This window comes from Colletotrichum navitas (genome assembly GCF_030913465.1).
Source record: "Colletotrichum navitas strain CBS 125086 chromosome Unknown LY79scaffold_22, whole genome shotgun sequence".
In the NCBI taxonomy this organism is placed as follows: Eukaryota; Fungi; Ascomycota; class Sordariomycetes; order Glomerellales; family Glomerellaceae; genus Colletotrichum; species Colletotrichum navitas.
The window spans coordinates 139,812-157,003 of NW_026850568.1; the positions used below are offsets into that span (position 1 = coordinate 139,812).

At 54.4% G+C, this 17,192-nt stretch overlaps 2 protein-coding genes and 1 non-coding gene across 3 annotated transcripts; all 3 read left to right on the plus strand.

Annotated features, from left to right (window-relative positions):
• Positions 1–737: 737 nt before the first annotated feature.
• On the plus strand, positions 738–820 carry LY79DRAFT_t98. Its single transcript has one exon. It is a non-coding gene; the product is annotated as a tRNA-Thr (tRNA).
• Positions 821–8,685: 7,865 nt separating this feature from the next.
• On the plus strand, positions 8,686–9,964 carry LY79DRAFT_550471 (uncharacterized protein). The gene is made up of 3 exons (XM_060557572.1): positions 8,686–8,946; positions 8,997–9,068; positions 9,114–9,964. Exons 1-3 carry the CDS (start codon positions 8,830–8,832, stop codon positions 9,285–9,287), a joined length of 363 nt encoding a protein of 120 aa, XP_060415222.1. The 5' UTR covers positions 8,686–8,829; the 3' UTR covers positions 9,288–9,964.
• A 696-nt stretch (positions 9,965–10,660) lies between these two features.
• LY79DRAFT_165626 (uncharacterized protein) lies at positions 10,661–15,700 on the plus strand. Its single transcript, XM_060551181.1, has 2 exons — positions 10,661–10,879; positions 10,937–15,700. The coding sequence occupies exon 2, from the start codon at positions 11,029–11,031 to the stop codon at positions 15,544–15,546; it is 4,518 nt and encodes a 1,505-aa protein (XP_060415223.1). The 5' UTR covers positions 10,661–10,879; positions 10,937–11,028; the 3' UTR covers positions 15,547–15,700.
• The last annotated feature ends 1,492 nt before the right edge of the window (positions 15,701–17,192 follow it).

Below are 17,192 nucleotides of genomic sequence, written 5' to 3' on the forward strand. Positions count from 1 at the left end.
CCACCCCTAAATAGCAGAGTGATAAGGGATAAGTGCATTAAGTTAACTATTTCTTAAAAATCAGAGATAGGCTTAAAGCACATGAAACTTTGTAGATAGCTTTTGATAAGCATAATATATTATAAAATATATCTAGTATAATTCTCTATAGGCTATGAAGTACTATATCTATATAGGCCCTTATCTATAAGAGTAGATAAGGTAAAATAGGTATATTTAAGTATATAATATATATAGATTTTTTATATTATATATTAAGTATAAGAGAAAGTACACTAAAAATCTTATGTTCTTTAGACTTTTCTCTAATTTTTAAAAAATAGCTAAATCTGTAGATTTAGTGTAGTAAATCTGTGAATTTGGTGTGTATTGGCATGGTCCGACATTAGGGGTGGTCCGAGTTGTAGGGTGGGGTCTTATGCCGAGTTTTCGGCAGTAACCCCACTCGGGCGAACCAGGGCAGCAAACCTCATCTCCTGGCAAATGAAGATTGAGCGCTTCGCTTGATACTGTATCTATTAGTGGTATATACACCTCCTTGAGTGGGACTTAAACACTAGGCCCTAAGAAATTAATAGCAAGTAGAACTTAAGCCTACTAGCGCACATTAAACTGTTAATTATTGAAGTCCTTAAAAATGGGGGCACCCCTGCTTTGAGGTGACTCCAAGCACTGTTGAGCACTATGGCTACTTGAGCAAACTTTGTCACGCTGAATACCAACAAGCCCATTTGGCAGCCCCTTTGGCTCAGTGGTAGAGCGTCGCACTCGTACTCGGTTCGTCATGCGAAGGTCCACGGTTCAATCCCGTGAGGGGGCATTCCCTTTTGCACTCCTCTCCAAGAGACAAGCCATCTTTCATCTTCTTTTCCTTTCTTCTTCTTTTTTTCTTCTCCCCTGCCCCTGTGTGCTGGTCAATTGACTTTACGTTTTGCCCTCCCCCCCATTTTACTGATACGGCGGTCTCCCACGCTTCCAGGGAATCAATCGATTGGAAGATGGGGTCTGGATTGGTTCCAGCTCTTCTGCGTAGTGATGACATTGCGACACGTAAGCTGAGAGCTTGGCTTTCGAGTCTGCCCCCCTGAAGATATAGACAGGATGGGAACCCGTTGCCGTGAATTGATTGACATTTGCCAATACACACATGACGTGAAATAATGATAACTAAAACTTGATTAGTCCAGAAGTGCCATAACAATTTCTACTCAGACGCCTTTTGGGGGGGGGGGGAGGCTCGGCATCCCCTGATGCGAAAAGAAGCTGTGTGTAATTCACAACAGAAGGAAAGGCTTTGTCGCTGTTTGCTGAGTTTCCCAAGTGTACGTTTCATTCAGCTTTCTGTCGAATACCAGGTTTGAAGACGGATGGTCCTTTGTTGTTAAACATCTTGATGCCATGGCTCGCTCAGTCAGCAGCAGCATGGCCGTCAATAGGGGGTCTTTTTCCTAGCGACGGCAGACGACAGACTAGAAAGCCCACGTGTGAGAGTGGTTAAAATGACGAACCGGCTGAAAGAATAAGAGAAACCCCCCCTCGCCCCAAACCCATAGACAAACAGAAAGAAGACGAAAGCGTCCGGTAGCGTTGGCATCCATCCAGAAGACCAATCCTCCTCTTGTCTCCGGCATCACTACCGAGACACCAAGGAGTAGTAAGGGGACGAAAAAGAACCAGTAGGAGTTCCTTCCGGCAGTCTCTTGAGTGCAGGCTTGATTAAGGACAAGTCCTGAAAGCCCTCTTTACCCGTGCATGCCGCACAATCTCTGGGACCCAACGGTTCTTCGACCGCCAACACCCATCTTTCCTCGTGTAATGAAGCCCCCCCCCCCTCGCATGCTTACCAGACAGCTAGTGAGCATCGTGGACTGGACGAAGGCCGCCTTGGTCGGAGACTGCAGCGCCAGCACCTCGAACCCGGCCCGGCCCGGCCCGGGTCGAGAGTCTTACCATGTGTGATGACGGGTCAGGATATCGGGGCCCGTCGCGGCATCAAAGTTCCACGCTGCGCCAAGCGTGAATCTCGACGACTTGTACATGACGTTTTGCCCACCTTGTACACAGAACGTCGCCGTGGCCCGAGGGAAAACCCGCGCGCAGTGCCCTCCTCCGATTCGATGCCCTTCTCTCTATGCCGTATCGCATCCCGTCAATGGCCCCAAACAAGCCAGTTCTCCCTTTTTGTAACAGCACCTCCTTCGGTGGGCTGCCCAGGGACGAACGGGGATCTCGGGCTTCCGACTCGACGTATCTATCGTATCTCGACGACACCTCGGCGTCATGCGCGCAAACAACACGCTCCCGTCAGCGAGCTACCCAGCTCAACGGCGGCGGGCATTCTATGAATGTGGCGGCGGCCTGCTGCAAGTAAAACGACTCCATCGGCCGAGAATTGCCCCCTTGGAGGTCTTATGCCAGGAATGCATCTGCTTGCGTCGACGCCGCTGGGTCTTAAAAGACTCGGGCTTTCGGTGATATCGGAGGGGGTGCTCCGTTGAAAGTTTGTCATAAGTCATTGAAATTCCGGTCTGTCTTAGGGTCTGCCATGGATCAATGTTTCTATTGACGGAATACCTAAGGCCTGGGTGCAGGTGGCGGCGGTCTCAAGCAACGGCTGGCTCGCAAGCGAGGCTTCTGGAACCGGTGGTCGGGTTTTCATATATAAAATGCGTATGGTGTATACTTATCAACGCCCACATAAGCTTACCAGAGCTCTTTTGCATACTTGTTGTGTTCCTGGACGTGCGAGACGGTGCTTTGAGCCTGGGAGAAGGGGCCGGTCAAGTGTGTTAACCAGCAATATGTCGGAAGCTACATCGAATCACTTTTCGGCGTCTTCTCCCGCCTAACCATACATGAATAGCTAAAGGACGCGAACAAGACCTGTGGCCGAGTTAGACTGCCTGACGGTGTTCGCCAGTACCGTCCCATCGGCCCCCAACATCGCGCTGAGGAGGAGCACCCAAGCTTCGGTTGTGAAGCAACGGTTACCACTGCATTCACTTGAGCGGGAAGCAGAGGATACTTCGTCCAATGTTGAAGATCCTATGAGAACGGGTATATCGTGTGTCTGCCATGATAAACGGAGGGACCGGAGCGCGGTTGTGGGCGAGTCACTATCGCAAGCAGCCTCACCTCGATCCAAAGACCCCTCCAGAAGAACAGCCGACGAGCTGCACGAAACCGTCAAAAGCAGGCGAGGAACGGGCTCTGGCAAATGCTTGGGCTGGCCATTGTTTTGACTTCCGCGTCGCTGGTTTGATGCCGCTGACAAGGGAAAGGCCATGACGTCGCCGCGGGGATGCCGTCTTGTGCTCAACCATCCCCGCTGTCTTGCTCGAACACACGAGACCGGGAAGGGAGTCGTCTTGCCATGCCAGCGAAGGACTGCAAAGGCCGGCAGGCCAACCAACTCCTGCTGTTCTTGGTCGGATGCAGGCGAGCAAAGCGCTCGTCGAGTAGACCACAGCAATACCGGCTTGCTAAACTCATGTGACAATTCAGGCGTACTGTACCCACAACCCGTTTACCCAAAGAAGTTTACATCAGAACCCCCTCATGAGTTACTGGTCTAATCTAAAGACAGGTCGTCTCAGACACTCCACAACACCCAAACCACTTCGCCCGCCAGCCCCAAACCGCACTGCGGCATGGAGAAGCAGCTCTCTACTGGATGGACGAACTAGCCAGCTAGATAGGAGACGGCGCTCACGGCCCGCCGCTAGATAACGACGGGCTCTCAACTATGGTCGGCCAACGCCAAGGGGGCTGCCACTGTCACTTCCCTCGAGACTGTAGGCTCTTTCGGAGAGCCAAACGGAAGGCAAGATGCGGGTCACTCCCAAGGCAGCCGGCCTCGAATTCAGGAAGGAATCGAGGTCGAAGTCCGGAACAGGAGACCAACATGGCCAGGTTCGTCAAGCCTTCCTTCGTAAGTCACGCCGTAGAGCTGCAGGGCAAACAAAGCATGCCTCTTTCAGCCCGGTTTGCCTTTATCAGCTGACTAGGTCGAATAGTCCTGGACCAACGAGCAAAGATCTGAAGGGTTATTCGCCCCGACCATGAAGGATCGAGGTTCCACTTGGAGCCGTCGTTTGCACTTCAGCCAAGCCCTCCGAGGCATGCCCCCCCGTAGACCAGTTGCCAACTGAGCGGTTCGTTGGCGTTGGTTTCTCGGTCAAGCTGTGGTAGTGGCGATCCGTCGTCCACCATTGTAGACGAGCCTACGTGCAACGGGACAATTCAGAAAGAGTGGGCATTCCATCGAGGTGTAAAACGTCAAAGAGACAGAGCTGATCAAGTAGTCATGTTGCCAACGCATGAAGCTCAGGGGCCAGCTGGTTGCTGGCTCCCATGTCTCAGCCTCCCGCGAGGAGCCTTGAAACGTTGTGGCAGGAAAAGAAGGATTCCTGCCCGAAGTGTACTCTTGGGTCATTAGTTGCGGTTATGGCTTCCATCCAGCGCGCCAATCCCGTGTCGCTAAATATACGCCCTTTGCGGATGAGGGTGTGGGCGGAGAGTGTGTCCTTGCGCCTTGTCTTTGCGGACGCGTAGGAAGGACGATATCAGATTCGTATGATAAAAAATAGAGTACCTAGAGGGAAACGCTGACCCTCACTCCTTCCAACAGCTGCTGTGATGGGTGTGGAAGAGTGTGAAGGTTTGTGGCAGCTCGCACCTCGGGCTCATCACGTTACTTCACTAGACCCAACTAGACAGATTGTGCATCCCTGCGGTCTCATCGACCGGGCCAATGGAAGTGCCACAACCCCAGTTCACCTGGACTGATACCCTGGTTGCGGGATCTCTGGCGGTTACGATTGGAGAAGGGACAGGGGGTTGCGGGCTGGGTCCAGTGTGTGTGTGTGTTGGAAAAGCGAAAAAGATTCTCGATGATGACATTGTTGCTCGGGCTCACTGCTGCTTCTGCAGACCTAGACGAGCGACTCGCTCCTAGACCAGGCAGTCCGATATGGTGAACTTGGTCGTACGTTGGGAATGCTCAGCGCCCGAGGCCCAGATGTTGATTTGTTCCTCGGAGTCAGCGAGACGATCCTAGCTCCATCGCCGCAAGTACCGAGTACATGGAAACAGATGGGGATTTGTGGTAGGTAGCACCTGTGCCACGGAAAACCCTGAGATCTGCGAGCCCCAAGACGGGGGGAAAGCCACAGAGAGCAACGGTGCTGTTGGCAATGAGCCACTCGTGGCCCACTTTTCGGCGGACCTGGATGCCACGTCACCAGCCTCACAATCCAGTGAGTGCATGGGCCGCGGGTGAGGCGTGTGGCGGAGTGCAGCTTTTTGCCTGTTTGTGCGGCCCTGTGGCTTCCCGGTTGCCTCTTTACCGTGCCTTCGAGCGCCACCCCAAGGACGCTGTAGCGAGTTGTCTCTGCATCTCTGGCAGGGGGCCGCTTGTCTCGCTTCGGCCGCCAGCTTGACCTCGACCTCCATCTTGGGGCATGCCGTGGCAAGCCGGTCGAGTCCAATTTAGACGCGGCCAGCGCATAATAGTCGCCACAGTCGAGCTGCAGGTTTCAGCTGCTCCCGCCGAGTCGCCATTTGCGCTTTTCATCGCAGTGACGTTGACCGACGTACGTTTGCCTGGAGATCAAGGACCTGTGAGTTGGATTACATCGCCCACTTTGCCGGAAGGAGACCCTGTCACGGCCGGTACGTCTGGCCGATTGCGTTGCCCAGATATCATACCAGTCTGGTATGGATTCGTGGGTCGATCTAGGCCACGAAAGAGCAGGCCATGTTGCTATTCTCGTCCTGCCCTGCATGCCACAACTCATGCTAGACATCGACGGCCAAGTACCCCGGCTGAGCTGACGGATGGACGGCCTTTGCGGAGGCTGTTAGGCTTGTCGAATATCACTTTGTGCCTTTCTTTTTGACCGACCGCCGTGCTCATCGACCCTATCAAAAGTATCCCACGGCTTGCTAAGTGCGCGGCGTGTGTTTTGTTTCTTTCTGTTTACGGAACAAGCGCTCCCCGAGACACCAGGCAACCGCTAGGGGGGGGGCGTCGGAACCAGACGAAATCACCAGACGAGAGGTCGGCTCTAACTAAGGGGCACAGCACTGATTCACTTTCTCTTCGATGCAACAGTCCTGAAAGAGAATTGTCATCGTTAAGCGAAGTGGACGATTGGAGACGAGGTGGTTCCAAGAGATGCGGGTAAGGAGAGACATGCATGAGGGGAAATGGGTGCTCGGAGACGAATGTCAGATGGCAGGAAAATGTCTCGGATGTGCCAATTGATTGGACATAATTCCAGGTAGGCCAACCAATCAAAATCGAAGAATGGAGCCGTGCCCCTTCCTGCCGAAAAGTCCATTTCTGGCCAGCACCAATGGGAGTGGTAATATAGTGTCGAACCCTGGCCGGATCGATGATTTTCGCTTACCTGTGGTGGTTGGATGTTTTACGGCGTCAGGGGGATAATAGCTCTGGGCGGAACTGTATTAACAAGAGACAGACAGCCTCAGACTTCAGTTCCGTTTACACAAACCAGGGGGTCGGTAGCGTTGCACGCCGTGCGAATAGAAGCTTTCCAGATGTCTTCCTTCTCCGGGTTGATGCCCCGAGTACAGACAGCCCATCCCGACGCATCCAGTGAGGAAGCAGGCTGTGAGGCGAGCTATTGACAATGGTCTCAACCAGATGGTATCAGCCATGGTGGTAAGCCTGCAGAGATAGATGGCCATTTGTGAGCGTATAGTTGTTTGCCCAGCCGGAAAATTCATGTTGGTATGGTGGGCTGAGCCTTCAGAAGTGTGCCAACCATTCCCCGAGTAGGTCGAGGGTCCGGCCTACTTTGGTCAATCCCATATCCGAATGCGAGTAGTCGAGACCCGCGCATAATACCTGTTGGTGGCGCTTGTTGGCTGTTGGTTTGACGACGCGTCAATGAGGCTTTTCGCTGCAGTCATCTATCATGGCCAAGTTTGGCAGCCAGTAGCCACCTGCTGCTGCTGCTGCTGCTGCTGCTGCCTCGTGGTGGGGTTCTATGCCGATCCTCCTACGAGTCTCTCGATCGGGTACCCTCGGGGCTTGAGCCCGCCAACTGACACTTTCTTATTGGCTTCTTACGAGACGAGAGCAAGCCCAGAGATTCGAGAGCAAATCAAGTGGCTCCCATAGAGGCCGTCCAGCAGCAAGCATCTTTCGTAGTCAATTGCATAGTAGGCTTGTCGATAACTGATATCATGCAATGCGATGTTCAGCGTCTGTGTCTCGAAGCTTGAGTCCGGCCGAGCCGTCCACACCACTTGAAGGATGGCTCTCCGCAGTCTAGTCAGCCAGGAAGGACGGCCGAGGTGATATGGGCATGTCGCCAAACAAGCGCCGGGCATTGGAGGAATGGTGGGGCGTGTGTGACAAGCCTATCGGTAGCGCGGGCGATCAGCAGGGAAGATGGCATGAGAGTGAGACATACAGAAACCTGTCCTCTCGGATAGGCTAAAGTGAGACATGCAGTGGATCATTGATGGATGACATGTTGACGACAGTCGTCTCGCCTCAGCTGGTGAATCAAGGTGTCTCTGGGTCTAGCCATCTCGCACGGAGGTCGGCGGCTCGACGTTTGGCGGCTGTTAGCGTTGCGGGGAGCGAGAGAGAGTGAGTGACGCAGGGGAAAGGGCGCGGATGGAGCAAGAGAATCTAGCGTGTCGTCGTATATGTGAGGGCTCCCACTCGGCACTTGTCATGTGTGTATTTGATGTGGATATCACATCAGTCGGTAAAGTTTGAAAAGGACAAGGACCTAGGACTTGGGGGGGAGAGAGATATCGGCTTCCGAGGGATGGAATTGGGTCAAGGTTTGGGAACAACCAACCACGAAGGAAGGAACAAGGAAAGAAACCCGTGTGTGGAAAATGGTAGAAACAAAACCGAAAATTACTAAAATAAAAAAAGATAGCAGCCAGCCAGCCGGGGATCGCTGGCCCCACAGTGAAAACGCACGTTCCAATTGAGCCGTGCTGACCCGCAGGTACGTACCCTGTGCCGCTGGCGCTAGAGCCATTCTCAGGCAGGTGCATCTAGCCCCCTCCACTTTCTGGGCCGCCGTCCGTCCGCTCCCTCGCCTTCCTTTTCCTTTCCTGCTCTCCTCCCTCCAAAGTAGATAGTGTACTGCGGGTACGCGTCCCAAGTACCAGCAGCCTGAGGATGATATTGCTGTTGTTATTTCTTTTTGTCGCTCTCGACGGCATCGTTTTTCCGTCGTAAGTTTACTGACTGAGCTCAATACATGCAAGTAAATGGCGGAAAATCCACCGGGTCTCGTTTCCCCATCGACAAACACGTCTAATGTAGTTCAACTCATCCCGTCCGCCGCCACTCATTCGACCGTGACACCCAGCTGTACCCCTGCTACTCTCCATCCATAGCACACCACACGTATTACTTTTTGCCTTCTGACTGCGTCCTTTTCCCACACGACAATACTACGGTACGTAGTTTGACTTCCTTCCCGAACACTCCCCCCTCTCCTTTTACCTAGTGTGTACGTAGCTACTACAGATATACTGCGAACACTACCTATGGTACGGAAACTACACTACCTACACAAGTATCATCTCCAAGGACCCTCCCAGCCGCCAGCAGAGCATTGTGCGTTTGCCTCCCGCCGCCGTCCAGTGTTGCCGACAATCTACACTGGGTACACTATCCTGAGTCCCGTGCTCAACCCAAAAGAGACTACCTACCCGGCCGCGCACGCCGTCGGTGAAGCGTAGTAGCGCAGACGGACTGGCGGTATAGGGCTCAGCCACGCCCGCTGCTTTCGCCTCACACGTGTTGGCTACCATCTCGGGAAAGCGATGATGGCATGCCGCATCGCATCCCCCGTCTCTCCTCTGTCCATCGTCTTTGCCTCTGTCCAAAGCACAACATGGAAATCAACCTGCCGGCAAAAAGTCTGTTCTCCCCCTGTCCACGTTCGTCCCCTCCGTCCCCCCCCCGGAATCTCAAAGTCCCAGACGCGCAGACGGGTCCAAATGCGGACAAGGGCCGGACAAGGGTTCGCAGTCCAATGGCATCGTTGAGCCGCCATCCCAAGGTTCCTTTCCGCTCCTATAGGACACGCCGTGTATGCAGAGTCCAGGGCGAGAAAAGCTGCACGCATGGCGGCGCAGTTGCTGTTGCACGTCTCACGGCCATTGAAGCCGTCTCGACAATTCCGCCCCGCCGCCTACTCTCCGTACCCTGCATATTGCCGACCTACCATCGACTGAGGTGCCTCTTCCAGCGTCTCTTCCTCCATCCATCTTACACTTGAACCCCCCTCCCATGTCCGTGGCCCCCTCTCTGCTGCACCTCTGTTTTGCTTTCTTCTCTCCCACAGCCATGTTCCCCCGTCCCCAATGATGCGTCCGAATCTGCACACTGCCCCTCGTCCGCCTGGGTCGGTTCCCACCACGGCAGCAGTTCGCATTTCGATGCTCGTCCAGCTTGCACCTAGCATTGCCCTTTCCAGACGCCCCTCGCTTCTCTTCTGAGATGAGTCAACATGTTGACTGGCCCAAGCCGCCCTCCGATCTGCTCCCTCCTGCGTGCATTCCTTGACGCCTTGTACCCAATCCCAACCCGCCCGTCCTCGGCGGTTGCAGCAGCTCACCTGACCAGGACTCGTGATCTCTAATTCCTGACCGCTGCATTAGCCATGGCCCCGAGGGAAGAGAGAACTGTTGTCGTAGCCTGCCCGCTTGGGTACGGTACTGTATACATGAGCACTGCGTAGTGAAGAAGCCCCAGAGGCAAGGAGGGGGTGGGGGTGAGGGGGTGAAGTGATGTCCAGACGCCACGCGCAAAGAAATAGCAATCGACATGCACCCTCGTCTGCCGATACAGACAGACAGACAGAGGATACGTAGTGTGTGGCCCTGCAGAAGTACCCTATCTACTAGGTAGCCATACCCCTGCCCGCTGAAGCCGGCCGACATTTGCCTATTCACGCCGTTCCAGTTAACTGGCTCAAGAGCCAGAAGGTGTAAGATACCCAGATGTCCTGTCCGGCCTATATACAATCCCAATGTTGCCTTCTTTAGCCCAACTACCTACCTACATGCCTTCCTTGCCCTTAGCTTCTCTCTTTTCTTCTTTGCCCTCCCTGCCTGCCCTCTCTTTGCCACTCACTATTACGTTAGATCTCGTCCGCATTCATCTCCTCTCCGCACACACTTATCTCACCTACACCTCCCACCTTGCGAGCTAAACCCAACGGCCTCTGCTCTTCCCCAGACTCCAATCTCGTCGTACTTACAACTCTCATCGTCAGCTCTCGACTCAGCCTACCTTGCCATATTCGACGGGCGCCAAGAATTGCTCTTCTTTGTCTAGACACGGATTCGCTCTCTCTCTCTCTCTCCCCTTTCCCCCCACCATCTCAGATCCCCCCCCCCTCTGAACCCCTCCACCACCACTACGACCATCCCAGTCGAATCGGCTCTCCCACGGCAGCCGCGCGACCTCCCACCACACCACCATCTCGCACTTCACCATCACAGCCCGGAAGTCATCCCCCTCTTCCGCGCCAGAATTTGGTGTTGATAAATTTTTTCACTCTAGTCGTTCTGATCCTTCCTGGAGAATCCTCATCTTTCCATCTGCTGTGTCTCACCCAACTGCTTTTCTCATATAACACTATTTACTCTCCTTGGCTGGACCTGTCAACTCATCTTAGCCCCCTCCGGAACCCTTCTTGGGACTGCCACTTTTGTTTCTTCCTCGCCAGTCAGCCTTGCTAGGACCGAGGATCCCGTCCTTTGATTCTGTGACTTGCATCTGACCCTGTTACATCAGCCCGTGTCTTGAGCATTACGGCCCTGGACGAACATCTACTTGCCCAACCCGAGCTGGCCAAGCTGCTAGGTTGTTTTCCGTCGCCACTCGTTTCTGCTTAGAGCATCGCCGCTAACACATGTCTAGACCTACACGCATGATACTCGCAGAGATATGAGACATTAAGGTTGTCGGATTATGGTGGACAGGCCCAGTGTACTTTTCGAACCCGGAACATCATGGCAACCCTACGCATGGGGTCAGGCCTGCCAAGCCGTCCGGATGAGCAGATACGAGCAAGAAGACATGCTGCCGCTTCCGCAGAGCCGAGAGAAGACGCACAAAACATGCCGCGACGGATCCGGAGAGAAGGGGAAAACATTCGCATCGCCATTCAACAGCCGACACAGACCAAGCCGTCGGTTCAGGCACCACGAGTTGCTTCCACCCGCCGCCCATCTATTCCGATGGCTTCTAATCGCCCTCCGTTAACCCACCAGACGCAGTCATGGAGCACCAACAGCACAGCTCCCGGGAGGCCCAGCCATGCCGCAACGGTGTCAGGCTCCTCCTCGTCATCCGGCCTCTCTCAGCCGAGCACCTCCAACCCAAAACGTAACGTGCTACGAAGGAAGCAGTCATCCGTCGCTCAAAAGACCCCAAGTCTGCGCCATGATTCGAACACCGACTCAACTCACACGAGTTCCTCTTCGTCCGCTCCGCGATCTCGGTCCTCGCTGGACCCAGCTGCCGGGTTTCACCTCGACCGAGGCATCACCGAGAGTCCCACCGAGATTCGAATCGCACATGTTGTTGATCTCCCCAAAACCCAGGCACAGACTATCACCATCTATCCCGAACTCGATCGGTACAGAGACTATGGTGGACGGCCCTCCATGTCTTCAGAAGGCTCGGGGGCCGACTTCCTCCACAGGCTGGCTACACACGACCTCCCCCCGCCGACTCCCGTCTTCTCCGGCACCAGCAGTCAACTCAGCGCATTCAGTGCTAGCCCGTCGACCAGGTTCTCCGAGTCAACGAGTCCAGGCCCGTACAGTCGCGACACGACTCCAACGTCCATGTCGTCCCAGTCGCCAGGTCTGGTGGCCCCGATGAGACTGCCTGTGCCGAGAGGGAGGCAGGTGAGTCCTGCTGTAACACGACCGCCGGTCTCCCGAAGAAGAGCTGGAAGCGTGCCGAATGAGACGGAGGCGTTCACCGCCGACCCTCACGGGCTCGCCGCAGTACGCGAATCCTTGACGTCATCCTCGTCCAATTCGACAGTCCGCGAATATGATCGTAAGGATACCAAGAAACCGAAGGGGCTTTCTCCCTTGCCGCCGAGTCCTCCTCCACGCAAGTCCTCTCAAAAGTTTTCCAATAGCAAAGACGATGACGAGTCTCCATCAAAGGCCTCCCGGGAGCCTGTTGCGCCTGTCACGACTTCGTTGATACCAGTTCAGTCGCCCCCACGATTGGCACCAGCCGCATCGCCGAGGCCAACACCACCGACACGACCCAGCAGAGACAATACCCCAGACTTACAGTCTCAGTTGCTTGGCCCATGGCCTGTTATCCACAGCAACCTGTCATCCACATCCTTGCTGGGTGACAGGCGCGGACCAGACCCGCAAATCCTATCGGGATCGACAACTCCCTTGGCCTACCAAGACATGCCTCAACAACCTTCTCGACTACCAGTTGGGAGGGAAGCCACACCAGCCGTACCACAGGCCAACACCTCCGAGACCAAGAAGAAGAAGAAGGACGAAGGACGTGCAACCCGCACCCCCAGCCCCAACACCTCAACGTTTTCTCGATTCCCCTTCTTCGGCCGTCGTTCGAAGACAGTACCGGAGGTTCCCCTGGTCGACAAGAAGGACAAGCCCTCTCGCAAAGGCCCCGCTGCTGGTACTGGACATGAGGGATACGGACGCCTCGGAGGAATCCGGCGGAAGAGTGGTAGTTCGACAACCAACTTGGCCCGGACGAACCTGGGACCTGGATCGTCGCAAGACAGCTTGAACAGTGCTCGGCCCACTGACACTTTCCTCCTAGAACGGATGAATCCGGTTGTGATTTCCGGTGGAGAGGTCGTCGAGAACAGAAACCAGAGCTTAGATCTGTGTCGGTCAGAGAGTAACCAGAGTTTCGGCTATGCCTCGGAAGTGTCGACGACCTCCAGCGCGGGTAGAGGCCTTGCTCCCGAGGCCATCCCTCGAGGCCATCCCCATCCGTCTTTGAGCAGTCGTCGTCCATCGGGCAGCAGCGACTCCGAGGCCGTCCCCATGAAGTCCACCTTGGCCTTTAGGCGATCTGTCCAGCGATTGCGCTCATCCCCCGACCAAAGTCCCCTTAAGCTACCTCAGCCCATCAACACGAGCAGGATCACAGCGCCGTCTATCAACAGCCAAGACACGACTATTCTTTCGGATGACTCGCAATTCGAGATGCACCGCGAAGCCATTCGCGGCAGAATCGCGGCAGCCACCGCCACGACCCCCAAAAAGCTTACCAAGAGAGCTCGCTCACCAAGGAAGTGGAACCTCTTCAGCCGGTCTCAGAGTCAGCCGAACACCAAGAAGAAAGAGAAGGAAGCTGTGCCGGTAACCGCGACTGTCAAGGTCATACAGCACAAGCCCGCGGCTTTCTACACGTTGATGGATGGCTCTGAGCAAGAAGACGCCGCCACGCAAGACGTCGAGGAGATCCTTCGAGAGGCCGAGGTCTTTGATCTTCCCTCCCCACAGCCCGTGTTCAAGGAAAGACGAACTTCCTCCGCCAGCCAGAATCAGAGGAGGGAATCTTTGAGTAGACTCCTCCAGCCGACCAAGTCATCACAAGCTCGCAGAAACTCGGCTACTGGAGCCCCTAAATCAACATCAATCCCGGCAATTCGCTCCATGAAACCGACGCACACGCCGCAGGGCAGCTTATCGAAGCCAGCAGAAGCACGCCCGAGTCGCCTGCCCCAAGTGGGTCGCATTCCCAAGGTCGTCACCTCCCGACCGGAGCATACGTCGTCCAGGAGTTTCTCCCGTCCCTTCAACAGAATCAGCTTGCAGATGCAGCCCCAGGCTGCGGGCTTTAATCCTGACTTTGTTGCCTTCGGCCCAACTCCGTCGGATGTATCCACTCCTGAGCTCTCCAGGGGAGAATCTGCAGCGACCAGCGAGAACACCAACTCAAACCCTCGCTCCTCTCTTGTACCGGAGAAGACTCCTGAGATGATCCAGATTGGCAAGGAATTCCTAACATTCTCTCCTCGGAAGAACTCGGAGTGCACCACGAGCACTGATTCGAGCAGCTGCGGGATGTATACTCTCGCAGATGCCATGGCCTTCGTGCCGGACCCCAATGCTCCGCTGGTCGAAGATGAGATCTGGGACGAGTACAACGATCTCATAGGCGAGGTGCCGCCATCTGCAACCTCATCAAAGGGCGCCCCTTTCCATCTTGAGACATACGGTTCGCGGATATCCAAGAGGTCCCTCAAGCCTCTCGAGTCTCCCACCATTGCGCCTCCATCAAGAGCTCTGGAGAAGGCCATCGAGGTCGACACGAGCGGTCCCACATCCAGCGTATACAGTGCCGACATGACCGAACGGCTCAAGCTTGCATTTGCGCTGAAACCCGAAGACGACTCGACAACCCTTGTGCCCGTCGTCGACATTCCTACAAGTGCCATCGACCGCGAGAGCACAGAATTGGCGCGCAGGGCAACTGCTGCATCGCAGAGGAGCAGCGGCTCATCTCGAAAGTCAAGACGGTCCGATTGCAGCTATCGGTCTTCCGAGGATGAGTCACCTCTCTCTCAGGTCAACCTTCGCGTCGGCTCGATGACCGTCAGCAAATGGTTATCCTTTGGACACGTCCTCTTTAGCCCGGCCCGGGACCAGCTTCTGGATGTCGTCGGCTCTTTAAAGCGTCACTCGATCCTTGTTGTCGACGGTCTTGGGAACGACGACTGGTCTTTCTACGCAGCAGAGACGTACCCGGCGGCCACATTCTTCAACCTGTCACCTCGCGCACCGCTACCGGACGAGCACAAGAACTCGTCGAGCTTCCCACTGAGCCCACCCAACCACCATCAAATCCAGTACCTCTCACACATGGATAAGTTCCCCTTCGGCGCCGAGAGCTTCACCTCCGTGGTGTACCGCTTCCCTGGCGCGGCGCCTGAGTCGCACTATCGCAATATAGTCTCAGAGGCCCGCCGCGTATTGAAGCCTGGCGGGTATCTGGAGCTGTCCATCCTGGATGTAGACCTCAACAGCATGGGAAACCGCGGTCGCCGAACCATCCGCCGCCTCAAGGAGCGAATCCACGAACGGAACCCAGATATCAGCATTGGTTCTACTTCTGACCTCATCCTTCGTCTCCTCGGACGCAAAGGCTTCTCCGACGTCAAAACTTGCCGTGTTGGCGTCCCGGTCGCAAGCATCATCACTCGATCGGACAGCAGCAGCAAGAAGCCGCCTCTGGCAGGCTCTCGGAAGTCCAAGGAAGTCCGCAGCCTCGCCGAGATGATGAACGATGACGGCGAGTCGGCGGACGAGAACATCACCAAGATGGTGGCCAAGGTCGGCCGCTGGTGGTACACCCGCTGCTACGAGAGCTCCGCCGGCACGGTCAATAACAAGAGCATATGGGCCGACGGCGCTTTGCTCTCCGAATGCGAGGCACTGCGGACCAGCTTTAAGCTCATGGTCTGCTATGCGCGTGTCCCTGAGCGGACTCGAACCGCAAGCATTTGATTCTTTGGGAGTTTTCCACCACCTTTGTCTCTTGTCTAATTTCAGCACTATTCCTCCAATGCCCTCGGTTCCTACACCAACGCACATAACCCACCTCAACGCATCTTTGTCATCCGGCATCATTATCAGGGTACCCAAACGAGAGGAGAGAACACCAGCATCAAAGATCTAAGAGGGCGCGAGCCCATCTCCGGCTCCCACCGCCATCAAGGCGAATGTGGTTGAGCTTTATTTATTTTTATTCTTATCCACTTTCTTACAACGAGCAGAGCAGCCGGTACGCACAAGACGGCGTTTGCGGGCCGACATGTACCGACCCCTTGACTGGGTGACTTGGGCACGTCTTGCATTGTTCCCTTTACTGATATATCTCTTTTCACATTTACATGTCGAGCCACCGCTGGCGTCTGATGTATTTCATAGTATTGGATTCAGGAAAGCTCGTGGTCTTGTATCTTGCCGGCTGGCCGTGCCGAGGCAGAGAATATCTCCCCTCTCCCTCCCTCAACCCCCCCCCCCCCCCTTTTTTTTTCTTTTTTTTTCTTTCTTTTCAAACATACTACTACAAAAGCACAACTTTAATATTTTGTTTTCCTTTACCTTATCAGCGATACGACCACGTCGGAATGGGACTTGATTGCATCGGAAAGAAAAGCTGGACTGAACTGAGACAGGAAGAAAGTATATGGTGCGATTTAATGTGATGGCTGGGCCGTTGCGCTTCTCCTTGGATTCGTCTCTCACTTTGTTTCTTTGCGCTCAATCGGAGCGCTAGGTCGGTTATCTGGTTCATGAGAGGAAATTGAGACGTCTGGAAGAAGTGCGGTGGCTTGGGGCCCGGAGACGCAGAGCGGAGGAAGAAGGACGGGGAAGCGAACAAGTACGACACGATGATTATGTGCTGGATGTCTGGACTGTCTGTCCTTTGAAAGCGTTTTGCATGACACGAGATACCCCCAATCTTTTAGTAGCGGAAATGAATAATTTGCTTCTCTGTTGGAATATCAATACTGATGATCGTACGTCACCTAGTCAGTCAACCATGAATGGTTCATGATTCAAGTTCAAAGGGCACAGACTGGATACTCAGCCCTCGGTCAATGTCAGGAGGGGATCACACTTTGTAGTTAGCCGAATGACTTAAGTCATACGAAGGCAGTATGTAACTGCTTGTACGACAACACTAGAGTAGACTTGTTTAGTCACCTAATGAAAGTTGATTCACCCCTAAGTTCGAGAAGTACATGCATGTACGAGAGTCCATTCGACACTTCTCATAAAATACCTGTGTCTTCTTATCGAACGTGAGAACCACCTAAAGTATCTACTCGCCCTAGGTATATATGTAGGTATCCCGACAAATGGAGCATCCGGCAACCACGGGTCAGCAAAAGAGTGACCGCCAGCTGAGATGGAAAGAAGTTGAGATGAATTGGAAGGTGCGCTTCACATTCTCGGTGCATCTATGGAAGGAGGATGCGGCCAGGTGGACTGCATTGCCGTTCGCTGCTTGGGCTATTCTTGTCCGTTTGAATTTCAGGCTGCCACTCAGCTCCCCTAACCTTCTTCGCCCAGTATCGTCACCATCTCCCGTTTTTCCCGGTAACAACACGCATCTCCATTCTTCTACCATCGGCTTCTTTTGA